This window comes from Camelus dromedarius, chromosome 14 (genome assembly GCF_036321535.1).
Source record: "Camelus dromedarius isolate mCamDro1 chromosome 14, mCamDro1.pat, whole genome shotgun sequence".
Taxonomy (NCBI): Eukaryota; Metazoa; Chordata; class Mammalia; order Artiodactyla; family Camelidae; genus Camelus; species Camelus dromedarius.
The window spans coordinates 66,993,183-67,011,467 of NC_087449.1; the positions used below are offsets into that span (position 1 = coordinate 66,993,183).

Genomic DNA, 18,285 nt, shown 5'->3' on the forward strand with positions numbered 1-18,285 from the left:
GCCCTGGAGATCTCCAGGGAACGAAGGTCCTGCCCTCCTAGAGCAACACCCCAGCCCCACTGGGAGGATGAGGGAAGTGAGGGCTTGGTTTGTCAGACTAGCCCCCCAGGCTGCCCTGGGAAGGGCCGTCTTCCAGCAGGGCTGGATCCTTCCGCTTGTGGGCTCACCCCTGAGGTTTTTGTTTGAGCCTCTCCTTGGTGCTGGGGCTTCTGAGATGAATCAGCCACCCCACCCTTACCTCCTGTCCCTGGAGTTCACTCTGGGGGGATGGGGATAACCAGGATGGGCTTCCTGGAGGGGACTGCTGGTGTCCAGAGAAATAAGGAAGTATGAGATGGAAGAAAGCTGAGTGAGCAGGGAGGGATGTCGGGGCTGTAAGGAGCAAGCAGGGCTGAGGAGATGGGGAGAGGGAAGCAAAGCACCCTGATTTCCAGGTGAGGGGTCTGGACTACCTGTCTTGGGGACCACAGGAGGGAAGTGTTGTCCCTACCCCCTTCCCAGGAGGAAGATGTATAGAGTGGCCCACATCTGTGAGCTCCAGGGTCAAAGCCCACCCCTTTTCCAGCTGTGTGACCCTGAGCAAGTCACTACACCTCTCTGAGCCTGTTTCCCATCTGGGAGCTGAGGCATCCAGAGTTTTGACAAGGATTAAAGGAAGGCTCATATGTCAAGTGCTTAGCACAGAGCCTGGCATGCTGTAGGTATTCAAGAGAGTGCTGGCTGTGATTATGTGTTCATTTACATGCGAGGGGAGAGAAACACCCTAGGCTTCCAGCATGCCCTCCTTCCCCTCCCTGAGATCTGAGACCTCCTTGGGTTTCATCCCGGACTCCAGCCAACCCCACCCAGCCAGACAAACGTTTATGGCACATCTATCCCCTTGCTGGGGCAGGTGGAGCTCAGAGTCCATCAGGGAGATGGGGAAGTTGTTTGCACCCTCCCTCTCGGAGGGCTGAATGGTTACTTGGTGGGTATCCCCGCCCTCCTGCAAATCACAGGATGAGGTCTGGACCCCCTTAAGCTGGGCACTCTGAGGAAAGTCTGCGCAGGCACCCCAGGTCACAAGGGAACATGGAGGAGGGCTGACACTGGCCTAGGGGACCACATTTGAGGGCCACCACGTTTAAAGGGACAGAAGACTTGGGGTGTTTATCCTGGAGACAGGACCCTCCAGGCATTATCTTCAAAGGTAATACAGTTCTAGCAGCCACCATTTATTCAGCACCTGCTGTGTGCCAGGCCCTGCTATAGTCCTTCACCACAGGAACCTCATCTAGTCCTCTGCACACCCACCCTGTGAGTAGGGACCGCCCCATCTCCATTTTAGAGACAGGACACTGAGAAGCAGGGAGGTGGAATGACTTGCCCAGGCAAGGCTAGGACTCAACCAGGTGTCTGTCCTCAGAGCCTCCCATTCCTTAGAAACTGTCAGGAGGAAAGGGAGGTGTTTTTCTGCATGACTCCCAAGGGCCCTGGCAGGGAGGTGAGCTTTGGTTTGATATAATCAAGTTTCCAACAGCTGAAGCTGTTCCCTGATGTATAGGTAGCGAGCACCCCATCCCTAAAGGTATTTACGCAAGGAGAGTGGAGATTAGATTTGGTGACTTCAGAGTTCCCTTCCAGCTTAACAGTGGACTGCGAGGTGGCAGGGATGAGTTGGGAGGGGCGATGTGTATGTCTAGGAGAGGGGTTGTCAGATGAAGACCAGTGGACACAGGGCAGAGGAGGAGGTGGATCTGAGAAACTTGTGGAGAAAGAATGCTGGGGAAGGGAGTCACCTAATCTCCTGGGCGATGCTTTGAGGGTAAGAGGTAGGAGACCAGGGTGCCCTTGAGAATCGCCAGATTCTGGGACTCTGGAGGTGACTGGTCCTTTGAGATACTGGTCAGCTGTAGACGGGGGGGGGGGGGGGGCGCAGTTCAGTGTGCAGCTGGAGAATGGGTTGGGACCAGAGGAGCAATGCAAGTGGAACATCTGGGCTTTGGCTCAGATGTAATTTGTAATTTGGAGGGGGGAAGGTGAAGGCCTGGGGTGCCCAAGAGGCAGGGACAGAGGACCCACCACACCACCTGGCCAAGATGAGCTGCCCTGGTGTGGACCCAACCCCAGGGAGGTCAGTGCTGTCTAGGAGGGTGGTGCCCACTAGGAGGGGACTCCAGCAGGCCTGGTGAGGAGCCTGATGGAGGTGGTCTAGAATTGGGAAAATGCAGGTAGACCTGGACCCCGAGGCTCCCGAGGCCCCAGCCCAACCATGCACTTATCGCCGTGGTAATTAGGGAAGGATCCTGCCTCATTAGTGGGATCCCTGTATCCCCAGACACCACCTCCACCTCCAGTCCTGAGCGCAGTTATTCTAAACTCAAGCTGCTGGGAACCACCAAAGGGTGGAATGGCCCCCTTTGAGCCGTGCTAGGCGTGGGCCAGGAATAAAGAGGGAGGCACGGAGATAGGCGGGCCCGTTTCTCAGGCGCCGTGGAAGGCGCAGTTCAGAACCCAGCGGAAGCGAGCCTGGCTTGGGACGATTCCTGCGGCGGGCTGGTCCTGCCGGTCCCTCCGCCTGGACCCCGGGTGTCTCCTCTCGCTGGCTAAGGCGGACGAACGCCTGTCTTCAAGCCCGGATTAAAGACTAAGGACTTTGAACTTTCCGCAGGTCTGTAAAGGGCAGCCCCCTCAGGGACAGTGACAACCGTCTCCCCTCTGCCCGCAATCCAGACCCTCGATTGCCCCCAAGCGCCCGCCGGCCGGGTTTCCTGCCACCCCTCCCGGGCCGCCGGGCTGGGCACCGGGCCCTTCCCGGGATCCCAGCCCTCCCCGGTCCCAGCCGGGCGCGCAGATGGTACGTCCCGGGCCCGCCCAGGTGGTAGCGCCTGCGCCGGCCTACCGTAATTCCCCTACGTCCCGCGCCCCTAGCCGGCGCGTTGCTGACTGAGCCCGCCCCGCAGCTCCGCGCCCCCTTGGCCTGAGGGGTCCTCGGGACTTTGGCAGTCTTGTCCCGAGCCCCAGCCGCTGGAGAGGAGACCCATGTCCCTAGGTGAGTCTCACGGGGAAGCTGGGGTCCGGACGGGGTCCGGCTGCCAGGACTCTCCATGGATTAATGGACAGAACCCGGGGTGGAGGATCCTACGCAGCCCTAGGCCTGCGGGTGGATGTCGCTGGGCGCCACTGGCTCTACCTCCACTTACCTGAAAGTGGAGTGGGCTCAAGCGCCCGCCACCCACAGTGACTCTAGGGTGCGGTCGGCTGGGCGATATGGCCGTGAGGTGTCTGTAGGGTCCCAGCCCAGCTGTGAGGGCTGCCAGTGGGGCGAGGGGATCAGAAAGGGCTTTGGCGCGGCATGGTGAGGCGGTTTCACCGACCCTGCCCCAACTGGGCGTCGGAGTCGGTGCCAGGCTGAAAGTCCTCTCGAGGACGGCAGGGGGCGCGAGAGTCTGCACCTCAGGCAACCTGGGTCTGGCCTGGCCCCTGCTGGGGAAGGAGAGAGGGAGAGGACCCACCAAGCCAGGAGAGGCCCTGGCCTGCCTTGATGAAAGACTTTGGACATGCAGGCCGAGAGCACCTGGGACCCTACAAATTCGTCCGTAACCTTCCCCAGATTTGGGGGTCCCTAGGAGGGTTTTACTCTGCCTTTGCCAGATTCTGACACACATTAGGCCCCAGCAGTCATCCCTAGACAGAAGATTCTAGAGAACTGACTAGTGCCCTCCTTGCACAGGTGGGGAGAAGAAGGGGGGTAGGTGGGCCCCAGAAGCAGGTCTTCTGCAACCCAGGCATGTGCCCTCTCCCCCATTCTCTCGCAAGGAGCCTTTTACATGGCTCTGAAAAAAGAGATGCCAGGCTCAGGCTCAGGCTGCTGTGCTGGGATCCTGGGCCCCAGGGTCTGGTACGTTTGTGCAGGGACTGGGTAGGAGATGAAGTTCATGGACCACAGCCTTTCCTTCTGTCCCTAGCACGGGTCCCCGCTGGATGGCTCCCTGAGGAGGAAGGAGCCTCACTGGCTTCTGGAGCCTGTGCAGTGGGACTGTCCTGCAGAGAGTTTCTCTATAGGGCAGGGCCTTAGGGCAGGCTTGGCCTCCAGGTGTATGCCAGAACCCCAGGATGAGGGGTGAGGCCTAGGCCTAGGGGAAGGGAGGAGCCAGGTGGGCTGCTGGGAGCAAGAGAGCAGCCTGGCAGAGCTGGCTCCTCCCTGGCTGACTGACCTGCCCACACATGCAGCCTCCACCCCTGGATTTCCAAGGTGCCAGATGGGGCCTTGGGGCTGGTAGATTCTCAGGGGAGCTTAGCTCAGTTGGGGAGCCCCTGGGCAGGGTTGTCCCTCTAGCCAGGGAGCCCCAAATCCTGGTTCCAGGCCAGTCCGCTGTGGACAGAGCATGGAGCTGGCCCCAGACCTTGGCCCAGACCTGTGACCTCCCCTTGACAAGGAGCTCCCTCCCTGCTGCAGACCAGGCTGGGGCCCCAAACCATTGTGGGGGAGGGGGTGCCCATAGGCCTCTGCTTTTCTGGGGCTGGGGAGGTGGTGCTGGGCGGGAGTGGGAGGGGGCTCCTGCCTTGCAGACTCCATTATTCATCAGCCTGAGCATCTGGTTTCTGGGTATCAGTTTCAACAAGCCCGTCCTGACTCATGAGCCTGGAGCTGGGGCTGGGCTGGGGAGGGGCCCCTCCCCAGGGAGTCAGAGGCCAGGACCTCTGGGGCCTCCACATGGGCTGTTTCAGCTCCCTCATGTAGAGAGGAGGTGCGAGCCTCAGAGCCTGCCGAGGCCTCCTCCCTCCCCTGGTTCAGGGGGCCTGGGGCTCCTTTTCTCCCCTACCCCGCAGGTTCCTTGACCCTGCACTCTTGGCCCTGGGGCAGCAGGACCCTGGCCCTCTAAGGAGCATCCCCAGCCCTGACTGGAAGACCCAAGCAGGAGCATGACTCAAGGATGGCCAGGACTTGGTCACTCAGGTGACCCCCAGTGACCTGCCCTGGTCCAGCCCTGGTGGTCTCCACTTGATGCAACCTGGTTACCCCAGGCCAGTGGGCTTGGGGATTGTCCCTGTCCCCAAGGGGGTGGACCTCAAGGCCCTGCTGCCCAAACCATCACTTGACTGTTCTTGTTGCACCACCCCCTGTGCCCAGGGCACATGGGGTAGTGGTCCAAAGCATGGGCATCCACTTCCCCGCTTACCAGCTAGTGCGCTACGACCAATCACTGCCTCTCCAAACCGCGGTTTCTTTGTCTGTTGAATGGGAGAATAACAGTATCTCCTCCTTATGGTCTTTGAGAAGAATGAACAGGATCTGGCACAGGCCTGGCACTTCAGAATGCTCAGCTGTTGGCCTTGGGGGCAGCAGCAGGGGCAGGGGACCTGGGCAACACCAGCAGGATTTGAGGTGGGAACTGACCTGCCTGGGGTCAGCAGGCCAAGGTCCTGGATGCTAGGAAGAAGGAAAAAGCCTGTGGTCAGGCAGTGGGGAAGGCTTTGTTGACCATTGGCCATAGGAAGGGACATCCTGGCCAAGACCTTCCCTGCTCCAGTGGCCTTCTCTGGCATGAAGCCCTTTCTCTGCCTTCATTCATCATCTGGCCTACACTGAGCACCTGTGGTGTGCCAGGACTGTTCTGAGTGCCGAGGACAAAGCGTGGGCCAGACAGCCGAGACCCCTGGCCTCTGGAGAGGATATTCTAGCAGGAAAGAGTGATAGGAAGTGAACAAAAGAATAAAATAATTTCAGGTAGTAATAGATATTTAGGAGGGAATGATTCAACTTAAGGGGATTGAGAGTTCCAAGGTAAGGGGCTATTTATTTTGAGAGGAGGTTAAAAGGCTCCTTGGGGAGATAGCATTTAAACTGGGGCTCAGTGCCAGCTGTTGGAAGATCAGGGGCACATGCTGTTCCAGACAGAGAACAGAGGTGCAGGCGCCGAGCCTGGTGAGTCGTAGGGATGCAGGAAGCCAGCACAGCGGACCACCACGTGGAACCGGCCAGCAGGCAAGGTAGGAGCCAGGCCACAGCTGGGGTTTTATTTTAAGCAAGATGGGAAACCACAGGAGGGTTTGGTTTGTAGGGGAGTGATGTGATCAAGTTTTAGTTTTCAAAAGATTTGTCTATGGTGGGGACAGTGGGTGACTTGGGATTTGGGAGCAGATTTGCTCAAAACCTTCTGGCCCGAATAAATTGCTGTTCCCCCTGAAACCTTCCGAGACCCTTGCTCCCCCACCCTCTTTCCCCACAGAACCAGATTGAGGAGGAACTGTCTAGGGGTTGGGCGGGTTGATAGCAATGTCCCTTGCCCCCATGGGCATTGAGGAGTGCCGTAGGGAGGCTGTTCCAGAATCCGAGTCAGAAGTCTGGGTGTCAGTCTTGCCTGTGGACTTTTATGTCACTCTATCCCCCGCGTAATGAATGAGGATAATAGTGCCTGCCTCCACCTCCTGGTACAAGTGCTTTGACAAGCTGCAGTGGGGACCCCAACCCCACACCCCAATCCTGGTCGGCATCCTCTCAGTCTTTGCTGAGCGCCCCCTGGTGGCAGGACACGCAGAACCAGCCGTGAGGCCTTGAGCCAGGAGGGACCAGCCTGGAGCAGCAGGGACCTGGCAGAAAGCAGAGCTGGGCTGCGGGGGTTTACCTGACACTGTCTCACCCAACTGCTGGCTCCTCCCAAAGTACTACCCTCTCTGCCCCACACACCTGCGTTCCACTTGTCACCTCCATCTGTGATCGCTAGGCCCCCCCTGCTCCTCTGCCAGCACCACTGACGAGGGTAGTGGGAGCAGGTATCCCCCCAGGGACTGAGACTCTGAGGCGGGGTTCCCCTGGATTGTGAGTGGGCACTAAGATGACCCTCAGGGGGGCTCTGAGCGCCGGATGTGTGGCTCTGGTGGGAAAGTGGTGATCAGAGCAGAGGCAGGTGTCCCTGGGGCTGAACAGGGACAGAGTTCTGAAGGCCTGGAGGGGGATGTCCCTGGTCTGGTACCCCCTCTTCTGCTACCAGCATTAAGGGAGCTCCCTCTGGGGAGGGAGACAAGGTCACTGTGGGGCAGAGGCTCTGAGGCAGGAGTCCCCAGGATGGAGGGAGGGAGCTAAGATGCCCTTTCGGCCAGGAGGGACCTTCTGTGCCCCAGTGTTTTCGTTGGGGGTGGGGTTCAGGTCCGAGGAGAGTGGGGCGCCGGCGGGCCTGGGCGGGGGTCGGGGTTCCCTAGTCAAGACGGGGCGGTGGGGTGGGTCCTGTCCCCAGCATCCAAGGAACACCCCTGGGGGAGGGAGGAGGTCCGAGAGGGAACCTCTGAGCCCGGGGCCTTTGCGCTACGGCTGGGGGTCAGAGCGGAAAGGCCCTGTGACTTGGCAGGCAGGAGGGTGTTCCCGGCCCGGGGCGCCCCCCCTCCCCGGCCCCTGGGGTCCCGGCGCGCTAGGCGGGCGGGCGCGGCCGCACAATGGCAGGAAGCGGGGCTCCGCGCTTTGTCCGGCGGGCGGCGCAGACCGCAGCTTCCTCCGGCCGCCATGGGGACGGGACCCGGCGTCTCCGGGCGCCGCGCGGCCTCCAGCCCGGGCCCCGGGCTGCCCTCCCGGGACCCCGAGCCCAGCCGGGCGGGGGGTCGCGGCCGCGACGGGGAAGGCCAGGTACGCGCGGGGCGGGGCGCGGCGCGGGCGGCGGGTGCGTGCTGCCTCCTTCGCGCGTCTCTAAGCCATGGGGCGCGCGGCAGCCGAGCCCCCTGCCCGGGGCTGCGCATCGCGGGGGCGGGGGGCGAGGGGAGGTCTGGAGGCCTGAGATGTGTCCCCTCCACCAAGGGGGCCAGTCAGCGGAGGGGACCGCCGAGCCCTGGCCTTTTGTGTCTGGGGCTGACTCCGGACACACCTGTGGGTCCCAGGCCCTGCACTGGGCTACCCCTCCCCCTTTCCTTCCTCTGCCCAGGCCCTGCCTACACCGCTCCTACTCCTGCCTCTAGCCACCACCCTGATGTGACCCAGGAAGACTGATTTCTGGTGCCCCCATCCCTGTGGGGGTCAGCTTTGACCGTGCTCCCCAAAGAGCCCGGCCCCCTCTCTTGTTTGTAAAGTCCTGGGCCACTCTCCGCCGTTGGAGATGCAGTCTGACCTGGCAGTTCCATCCGGTGGACTCTCCCCTCTTTGGGTTGAGTCCTGGGAACTTTGGGCCCTGGACCCTACTGTCCCTCCCGGCTGTCAGGGGTGCTTCTGCCCTCAGAGGGAGGGCATGGTGGGCAGCAAGGAGGCGGGGAGTAGACCCTGGGTCTTTGCAAAAGTGTCCAGGAGTCTGGCTTTGGGAAGGGGCTGCTCTGTTTTAGTACTGGGGAGATGCCCCAAACCTGGAGGGAGCTGTGGAGACCCTGGGGTTTGGGGATGGCGGTGTGAGGTGGGTGGGGAGCAGACACAGCGTGAGCAGGCTCTGCCTGTCCCAGCCTCAGCCTCCCAGTTGGCATAGTGGTTCTCCCTTGGTGTTCTTGAAACTTCATTCTCAACCAGACCTGCTGAACTAAGTGAGCAAACTCTCACCTGGCTCAGATCCTGGGCCTGAGCCTCGCATCCCCCTTGGTGTCCCTGAGCGTGGGGGCTGCTCAGAGGATGGAAGCAGAGGAGGTCAGCTGCCAGCAGGCCCTGGCTCCTGTCCCCAGTATTAGCGCTACTGTAAATAGTAATAGTAGCAGGAAGAGGAGGAAGAGGAGTTGGCGTGGTGGTAACCAAAGCCCACCACCGTAATGGGGAATGGATCTCCCTGAGTCTCTCCAGCCCAGTGTCTTTGCGGGGCAGGGCACATAGTAGGTGCTTGATAAATAGTTGTTGAATGCTGAGTCTGTCATAAGGAGGGAATCTTTGTGTAAGATCTGCCGTCTGTATATTGGATTGTTTGAAAAGCAAGATTGTGGCGCAGAGTGAGGGACTTGGGCTGGAAGGGTTCCAGAGACCCGCCTGCAGAACCCCGACAACCTAGCATGGCTCCTGCTGTGTTACCCGCTCCCCCACTGTGAGGCCAGGATCTGGGTAACTTGTGGGTCCACAGCCCCACTGCCCAGTGCCAAGGGCGGCACTGGGAAAATGAAGCCGTCAGGGAAATTGAAAGAGTCCTGGAAGGGGTCGAAGGGCAGCTGTGTCAGGCTGGACACAGGGTAAGAGCGCTGCTGAACTGACGGACTCTGCTGCTTCTGGAAGGGAAGGGCACATGCTTTCCCTAGATTTATTGTCAGGAGACGCTGCTCGCAGCAGGGGGTCCCAGCGTCTGCAAAGCCAGGCCCTCTGTCAGAAGCCCCTAGGGATGCAGAGGAGTGGGCGGGGACGGGGGCACAGAGCTGTGGCGAGTGTAGGAGTTTTCACACTTTAGCAGTAGATCAAGTAAAGATAGAAACCGCTGCTCTGTTGAAGGGTGCCCTTCACCCCTGCCTCAGACCCCAAGAAGCCAGCCCCCTGGGAGCAAGTGGCCTCCTCAGTCTGCCCCCTGCCACCTGTCATTTCTGTGTCCACATTCCCTTTTCTGTCTAATGGAGGAGTGGAGGGGACACAAGAGCCAAAACAGCGAGCATCAAACTGTGATTTTCTTTTCTCCGAAGACCCCCAGGCTGACCTGAAGCCAGCTTCCCCTGCCCCTCTCTCCCTTCTCCACTACCCAAGAGATGGTGTGAATGTGGTGAAAATCTGGGCTCTGGAGCTACATACCCTGGATTCAAGCCTTGGCTGCACTAGCTGTGTGGCCTTAGACAAGCTGCTTAACCTCTCTGAGTCTCACTTTCCTCTTCTGTAAAATACAGTGATAGCCCCTGTCTCCTGGGATGAGGAGCCCTCAGTGCAGCCCCGGGCACTCGACGACCCCGTTATAAATGATCAGACTCTTTGAATCTCCACCTCCCTCCTCTCTTCGGTCACTTTCTCTGCTGTCCAGACCATCCTCATTCTGTCTGTTGTCTTGAAAATCTCTCATGGGGCTCTCCCTGGCCAAAGTCTCCAGTGATCTTCCATCATGCTCCTTAATAATCAAACCAGTATTTATTGAGTGGCTAGGACTGGAGATGGGGCAGTGAATCGGAGAGACGAAGATTGCTGTCCTTGCAGGGCTGACTGATGGGGTGTGGAAGCAGCAAAGTGTAACACACACACACACACACACACACACACACACACACACACACACACACACATGACTGTCCATGGGTGGAAAGTGTGAAGGAGGGAAAGGAGGGCGGGGCAGGGAGTGTGGAGAAGAGGAAACTGTAGAAGGGCAAGGAGGTGACTTCTGAGGAAAGATCTGTGGGAAGGGAGGCAGCTGGTCATTTCAGTATCTGCGGAAAAGCATTTCAGGCTGAGGGATTAGCAGATGGCAAGGCTCAGAGGTGGGGCATGGCTGAAGAAGCATGTCAGATGGAGGAGGCAGGAGGCTGGAGGCAGGCTTGGAGGGAGTGTGAGCCAGGATGGGAAAGCAGGATGGGAGGCCGAGGTCCCCAGCCTCGCAGATGAGAATCAGTTGCAGGGTTTGGAGGAGGATGTGTGACTCCTCTTTGAACCGGGTCCACTGTGGCCTCTCACGGAGAACACACTGGGGTCAAAGGCCGGAGTCAGGAGAGCAGCCATGAGGCCTTGTAACCCTGCTGAGAGCCAGTGGGAGCTGGGGCCAGGGACTGAGGGGGCCTGGAGAGGGTGGCCAGGTTGAAGCCATGGATATTTATTAAGGGTGGAACCAAGAGAAGCTGTCGGTTGCCTGGATCAGGGTGTAACAGGAAAATCACTGGTGACCCCAAGCGTTTTGGCCCCATGTGTCAGTCTCCTGTGGGCTGCTGTGGCAAGTTAGGGTGTTAGAACAACCGAGGTTTATTCTCTCACAGTTCTGATGCCAGAAGTCCGAAATCAAGGTGTCGGCAGGCCTTGCTCCCTCTGAGGGCTTCAGGGGAGGACCCTTCCTTGCTTCTGGCTTCTGGTGCCTCCAGGTGCTCCCCAGGGCTCCTTGGCTTGTAAATGTCCCAACCACTGCCTCCGTTGTCACATGGCCTGCTCCCTGGTGTCCCTGTCTACGTGTCTCTCCTCTTATAAGGACGCCAGTCATAAGATTACTCCACTGTCTACACTGTATGATTAACAGCCCCAGCATGGCCTCATCTTAACTAATGACATTTGCAATGACCCTGTTTCCAATAAGGGCACATTCAGAGCACTGGGGGTTAGGACGTACCTGTCTTTTTGAGGGACACAGTCCAACCCATAACACTACACTGGGAAGGTGTTGCCAGTGACTGGGATGGACAGAGCCGTGTGGAAAAGGTCAGGAGCTCCCGTGCAGAGGATTTAAGTTTGAGATGTTTGTTGGGCTCCGAGGAGAGGATGGAGAAGGTTGGCCTAGAGTCCTGGGCGAGTCCCGACTGGAGATTTAACTCTGGGAGCCCTCAGCATGAGACTAGCGGAGTCACTGGAGGGTGGACGTAGGTAAAAATGAGAAGGGTCCACAGCTGGGGAGAAGGCAGGGAGCAGGCAGGGGGCTGGGAGGTGAGAGAACCAGCAGAGCACGGGCCCTGGGGACCGAGGAGGAAGCTGTTTCCAAGAGACCAGCGGTGTCAAGTGCTGGGTCCTGGGAGGATGGACAAGTGGACTTAGACTCACAGATGTCGTCCTGGACCTGGGGAGGGGGCGGAGACTTAATGGGAGAGCATCTGAGAGAGAATGGAATAACTAGAAAACCTCTGAATGCAGCCATCACAGTGATCATAGATTTAGGCAGAAGTCATCCGAGAGAGCTAAAGCCCTGGAGTGTGGGATTGCTGGGGAACGGGCTATCACAGAGTGTCACCCCACAGATGACCTACTCATTACAAAGAGGAAAAGCGACTTCACAAAGTACAGCGAGATCCCCCAGTGAGGATCTGGCACCAGGGCATGCTGAGGAGGATGCAGTCCGCTCTCTCACGTCCCTGCCCAAGTGCTCAGCCTGAGACCCCCAGACAGATCCACGGGGAGGGCTTTCTGCCAGACGACTGGCTTGGCTGCTTCAAAGATATCAATGTCATGAAAGACCAAAAAAAGGGGGGGCATTTATTCTTTTTACAAAAGTTTTTTTGGGGGAGGGAGGTAATTAATTTATTTTTAGTAGAGGTATGGGGGATTGAATCCAGGACCTCGTGCTTGCTAAGCATGTGCTCTACCATTTGAGCTATATCCTTCCTCCCTTAGCATTCATTCTTAAAGGAATAAACAGACACAACCAAATGTACTTGTGAACCTTGATTGGATCCTCCGTGGGAGGAAAATGTATAAAGGACATTACTTGGACAGTTGGGGGAACGCCGAGGTAGACCCCAGGTGGACTACACATCACTGCTCTGTTGCCCGAGTGTGACCGTGGTACCGCGGTTTGGTTGGACAATGTCTGTGCTCGGGTGATGTCATGATTTCCTCCCGGGGGAGGCGGGTTGTGAGCCGACGTGGCAAAATCTGAACAACTGGGGAAGCTAGAAGGGTGTCTGGGTGTCATTGTACTTTTCTTCTACCTTTCTGTAGGTTTGGAATATTTGAAAACAAAAAAGTTGGGAAAAAGAAAATAGAGGGTAAGGGGTGGAGAGAATAGGAAGTGGTGTGCGGACGCCCAGGTTACAGAGTTTAGCTGTAAAGGGAAGGAGGGAAATGGAGCGGGAGCTGGGGACATGTGTGCCTACGCCCGTGGGAGCGATCCAGGGAGAGGGGAAACCTGATGACGTGGGATGGGAGGGTGCCGAGTGGGGTCCCCAGACTCAGGCTGGACACGGGGATCTCGGTGGAAGGCTGGCCTGGGGCTGGAGCAGGACGAAGCCCCCGCAGCTGAAGGCAGGACTTCTGGTGGCTTCTGTTTCCCTAGAAAAGTAGGCAGTAGAGTCAGTGGGGAGTGAGTTAGGGATGGTTGGGGAATGGAGATGGGGAGGTCATGGTGGTGGTAGTGGTGGTGGTGAGACGGGGTGGGGATGAGAGTAGCCTGGGGTGATCTAGCCAGTCTGGGGTCACTTCATGCCCTGACTTAGAAGCCCAGGTAGGGTCAGCTATTTGGGGGCCAGGCAGGTCATAAAATTGAGAGCAGAGGCCCGGGTATAGAGGAAGGGAAGGCCTTCTGTTTCCAACACTGAGTTGGGCCAACCGAACGGCAGCCCCAACTTCGTTTTTTGGTACCCTTCCTGCTCGCACTCTGGAAGAGGCCCTAGTAACACCCACCTTGTGGTCGCCTACTCGAAGTCTCCCCCTTGGCACCGCTTTCCTCGTGGGCAGGGCTTTGCTTTCTCTGCATCCCCGAGAAGGGACACGTAGCAGGTGCTTGGGAAATGTTGGCTGGCTACATGCATAAGCACAGGCACCCTGTGGGGACTGGCTGGTTGGAGATGAAGAGGAGCCCTGCGTACTACACAGTACGGCGACCTACAGCTCCCCCCCACCCATGGGGCCCAGTGCAACCCCCCTCCCCCCACAGGTATGCCACCACGCTGACTGCCAGCAGCTGCACCGCCGGGGGCCCCTCAACCTCTGTGAGGCCTGTGACAGCAAGTTCCACAGCGCCATGCATTATGATGGACACGTCCGCTTCGACCTGCCCCCCCAAGGTGAGCACAGGGAGGGGCGCGCGGCCCAGCCCAGCCCCTCCAGCTCCCTGCCTGGGGCACAGTGTCTTGGTAACTGTGGGAACCACAACCGGCCAGAAGAGTCGACTGTAAATGATGAAACCTAAGCCCGCTGCTGTCCTCTTTGTTCCAGAAGTTCTTTTAACAAAAGAAAAAGTTAGGGACCACCCCAGCTCGAGGGCAGGCCTGTCTCCACCGAGTGCACGTCCCTGTCCTGCCCGGGCCAGCATGGAGAAGGCCCCCTTCCCTCCTGTCCTCAGGTTGGGGGATTTCTGGGCAGGTTCTCCAGCCAGGCTGCCAGTGAGCAGGGCGGTGGGGGTGGGCAGGTCGGAAGGAACTTGCAGCAGGAAACAAGAAACCCCTCCTGCCAAGCAGGCACCTGGCCCAGGCCCACCGCCAACTGGCTGTGCTGGGGTGGCTTACAGGCACCAGGCCTGGCCAGAAGTGCCAGCCCCTTGTCTCCTTTCCCAGCTGGGAAGAGGAACAAAAGGACTGTTCCCCTCAGCCAGGGCCCCCTGGATTTTGGGTGTGGTAGGGGGATACCTGCAAGGAAGAGTCATGGACTTTGGTCCCTTCCTGCAAGGATCCCAGAGGCAGAACTTCCTTATCTCTACTTTATAGACATGTAAACTGAGGCCACAGGTGGATTTGCATTGGGGCAGGGCATCACCTGGGCTGTCATCCAGGGCCTTGTGTCTTTTTTCTTTTTTGAGGTGGGGGGTTAATTAATTAATTAATTAATTTAAACAGAGGTACTGGGGACTGAACCCAGGACCTCGTGCGCGCTAAGCACGCACTCTACCACTGAGCTATACCCTCCTCCCTTGTGTCTTTTTGAGTCTGAGGGTGGTTAAATGGTAAGCAGTGACTGGGTTTTCTCCTCACAGAACTGTGGGCCCTGGCTAGTTTGGAGGGGGGTCCAGGTTCAGTAGCAGGCTGTGGCCCCTCCGGAGACGGCCACGTTGGAAGGCTAAGGAGGGGACCAGGGAGGGAGCGCGCACAACCCAACTCCCACTTTACTCCAAAGGCTCTGTCCTGGCTCGGAACGTGTCTACCCGCTCATGCCCCCCGCGCACCAGCCCTGCAGCGGACTTGGAGGAGGAGGAGGAGGGCTCTGTGGATGGCAAGGGGTAGGTGAGGGGTTGGTAGGCTGAACAGACACCTGGGGGCGTCTCAGGGGTGGGTTCAGATCACAGATCCAGAGGCTGGAGGCTTCAGAAGAGCTGACTGGAAGCTCCTCTCCTCCCCTGACCCCGTGGCTGCCCTAGGGTTTTCCTCCAGGGCTTCTGGGATCAGGCTCCACCTGACTAGGTACCACTGAGTGTGGCTCCTGGGTTGGCCACCAGAGGGCACACATCCCCTTGTGAGCCTTGGCTTGCCTGGGTTACCTGGTCACCTAGGGCCAGCAAGGTGTTGTCAGCCAGCTGGGACCCAGTCACATCCCACCCTGGTGAAGGCCCACCCACATCTCCAACCTCTGCCCTCACTGGTTTCCTTGCAGGGACCGGAAGAGCACAGGCCTGAAACTCTCCAAGAAGAAAGCCAGGAGGAGACACACAGATGTAAGGAGCCCCTAGGCTGGCAGGGCGGGCTCCTGACAGCCTCTGCCCCTCATAGGCCCTTTCCATTCCCGAGGCTGGGCCTGTCTGCTCTGAATTCCAGGACCAGGGATGGGCTCTGGAGTGAGCATGTCCCTCCCTCGCCACCCAGCCCTGCGGCCAAGCCCTGCCCACCTTTGCTCGGGTTGGGGGTACTCCGGGAGCTCCTGCCTCTAGCCAGAAGGATGCTGGGGGCCTCCCTGGGAGGTCCCTGGTTCAATTACCTGCAGGGGTTCCCATCTGGGACCCAGGGTAGGGAGGGTAGGGGACAAGGCGTGCAGAAGCTGAGACCCATGTCCTCTCAGGACCCAAGCAAGGAGTGCTTCACCCTGAAATTTGACCTGAACATGGACATAGAGACGGAGATTGTACCAGCCATGAAGAAGAAGTCGCTGGGGTAGGGCTTGGTGGGGCCAAGGGGGGATTGGGGCTGGGAGGCAGGTGCGGCCTTCTGCAGGTATGACTGTGTGTGTCTGTGTGGTGGCCTGTGAATGAGGATGTCCCTCACCTGCAGGCACCCTGCCCATGTGGTGTGCACACTTGTGTGAGGGCCTGGGTGCTGTGTGTCTTCCAGGCCAGGCATACACGGCCCTGAGGGGGACACGTGTGGATGGGCATGGGACAGGGTCTGCCCTGGGGTGTAGACACGAATGCCTGGGGGTGTACATGTGTTGGTTTATGTACAGACGCGTGCTGGAGTGTGTGAACCTCTGTGGGCAAGTGTGTGTGTGCATGCACCTGTGTGTGAGCCCATGGGTGTCTTTTCCTTTGGGAAGGCAGGATGAAGCTGAGTTTTGGGTAGGATGGGGGTTCATGTGAGTGCCCCCAACTTATACACCTCCTGTCCTGTGGCAGGGAGGTGCTGCTGCCGGTATTTGAAAGGAAGGGCATTGCCCTGGGCAAAGTGGAGATCTACCTGGATCAGTCCAACACGCCCCTGTCCCTCACCTTTGAGGCCTACAGGTTTGGGGGACACTACCTGCGGGTCAAAGGTGAGCAGGTGACTAGGCAGGCAGGGCTGCTGGGGCCTGGCTAGGCCCCCTGGAGATGGGCACTTCTTCCCAGGCTCAGGTTCCTGTTGGCTGGGCCTTGAGCCTGCTCATTACCATACAGGTGTCTCTGCTGGGTGGTGGCTGGTGCTGGTGGGGTGGGGCTTTGGGACCTCAGATTGGATCCTGGTGGGGAGAGAAGACTGGGGCCCCCTCCTCCACTGGACCTGGGTGTTGAGGACCTCTACTTGTCCCCTAATGCCACCTCAGCCAAGCCGGGGGACGAGGGGAAGGTGGAGCAGGGAGTGAAGGACTCCAAGTCCCTGAGTCTGCCAATCCTGCGGCCAGCCGGGGCCGGGCCCCCTGCCCAGGAGCGCGTGGATCCCCAGAGCCGCCGGGAGAGCCTGGACATCCTGGTAAGGAGGGGCTGCGTCAGGGCTGGGGGCGGGGAGGGGCCAGAGGGGAGGTCACCTGGGCTCCTTGCTGCCTTTCTTGGGCTTTCATCTCCCCTTGTGAGTTGGGGCCGGCTCTGCGAATACGTGGCCCTTTCTGGATCTAACCATACCCCAGGGTGATGGGTCTTGTCTTGGAGGGTCTGCTAGTGCCCGTCAAAGGAGTATGTGTGTGTGTGTGTGTGTGTGTGTTTAAGCAGACGTTGTGTGGGGAGCGAGCCTTCACGTGTCGCTGACTGTGTTCATGAGTGTGTGTTGGGATCTTTTGGACCTGGGCTTCGATGTGCATCCAAATGTGTGTGGCTCTGGGTGTTCTCCCTACCTGCTTCTTGCTGGCGGCTGGTGGGGGGTGGTCCAGCTGCATCTGTCTGGACCCTTCAGCCCCCAGAGCATGTGTAGATCACAGGAGAGGTGGCATCCCAGGGTGCGGGGTGCAGAGACGTTCCCACATCCCAGGCTGGCCTGAGGTCCCAGAACCCATTGGGGTCAGGATGGACCTGGCTTTGACCACTGCTCTCCAACCAGGCCCCTGGCCGCCGACGCAAGAACATGTCGGAGTTTCTGGGGGAGGCGAGCATCCCCGGGCAGGAGCCTCTGACGCCTTCCAGCTGCTCTCTGCCCAGCAGCAGCAGTGGGGGTGGCGACAGCTGGAAGAACCGGGCAGCCAGTCGTTTCAGTGGCTTCTTCAGCTCAGGCCCCAGCACCAGCGCCTTCGGCCGGGTATGTGGTCCCATGGGCCATGGGTTGGGGGAGCTGGCTGGCCCTGACCCTGAGCATGGGTCTCCTTTCAGGAGGTGGACAAGATGGAGCAGCTGGAGGGCAAGCTTCACGCCTATGGCCTCTTCGGGCTGCCCAGACTGCCCCGGAGGCTGCGCTTTGACCACGACTCGTGGGAGGAGGAAGGGGACGAAGAGGAGGACGAGGATGACGCCTGCCTGCGGCTGGAGGACAGCTGGCGGGAACTTATTGATGGGCATGAGGTGGGTGCCACCCGCAGCCCTTCTCCTCCCACCACAGGGAAAGGGGGACGTTATCCCCCCGCTTCACCGGGCCCTTCCTACAGCTCAGAGACAGGATGTTCCATGGGACAGCCTGTCATCATTAACCCACTTGGGAGAAACTCAGGCAATGTGAAAATGTAGTGTGTCACTTGGCTGTTATAGTGGCCAAGGAGGGCCTGGAACTTGGGGGACCTCTGCATCTCAACTGGGTAAAAGGTTCTCTGCAGGCTTTCTCCCCTTCCTCCCCCTGCTCCACCCATCCTGGCACACACCCAGACTCCTGGATGACACCCTGCCCTTCCCACAGAAGCTGACCCGGCGGCAGTGCCACCAGCAGGAGGCAGTGTGGGAGCTCCTGCACACGGAGGCTTCCTATATTAAGAAACTGCGGGTGATCACCAACGTGAGTGTGGGGCCAACACCGGCCCAGAGCCACCCAATCTACCTGCCCTCCATGGCCTCCTCTGGGTGCTCCTGAGCAGAGTTTGGGCCTCTGCAGAAGGAGCAGGTGCCCAGCAACAAAGGGGAGGGAAAGTGAAAGAAAGCCACACTCTGGGGTGGAGGTGATTCTCAAGAGCCCGGGCACTTGGGAGGGAGCTTCGGGCAAGTTTACCAGGTTGAGCCCAATTAACACAGACCTCATCCTTTCACTCATTCATTCAACGGCTATTTCTAAACACCTGCTGTGTGCCAG

The 18,285-nt window shown here is 59.0% G+C and overlaps 1 protein-coding gene across 6 annotated transcripts in view; it reads left to right on the forward strand.

The window, feature by feature from the left end:
- PLEKHG5 (pleckstrin homology and RhoGEF domain containing G5) overlaps positions 1-18,285 on the forward strand; it is a 46,236-nt gene that overhangs the window by 22,437 nt on the left and 5,514 nt on the right. For 4 of the 6 annotated variants that reach the window (XM_031463941.2, XM_064494114.1, XM_064494117.1 and 1 more), the window contains exons 3-11: positions 13,404-13,533; positions 14,579-14,681; positions 15,053-15,113; positions 15,455-15,546; positions 16,005-16,141; positions 16,409-16,554; positions 17,116-17,310; positions 17,382-17,570; positions 17,899-17,994. In XM_031463941.2, coding sequence (XP_031319801.2) covers positions 13,404-13,533; positions 14,579-14,681; positions 15,053-15,113; positions 15,455-15,546; positions 16,005-16,141; positions 16,409-16,554; positions 17,116-17,310; positions 17,382-17,570; positions 17,899-17,994 — 1,149 coding nt within the window. Of the gene's footprint in view, positions 1-2,907; positions 3,032-7,480; positions 7,601-13,403; positions 13,534-14,578; positions 14,682-15,052; positions 15,114-15,454; positions 15,547-16,004; positions 16,142-16,408; positions 16,555-17,115; positions 17,311-17,381; positions 17,571-17,898; positions 17,995-18,285 lie in introns of those variants that run through there. The other 2 variants (XM_064494118.1, XM_064494115.1) reach the window with 2 other exon arrangements.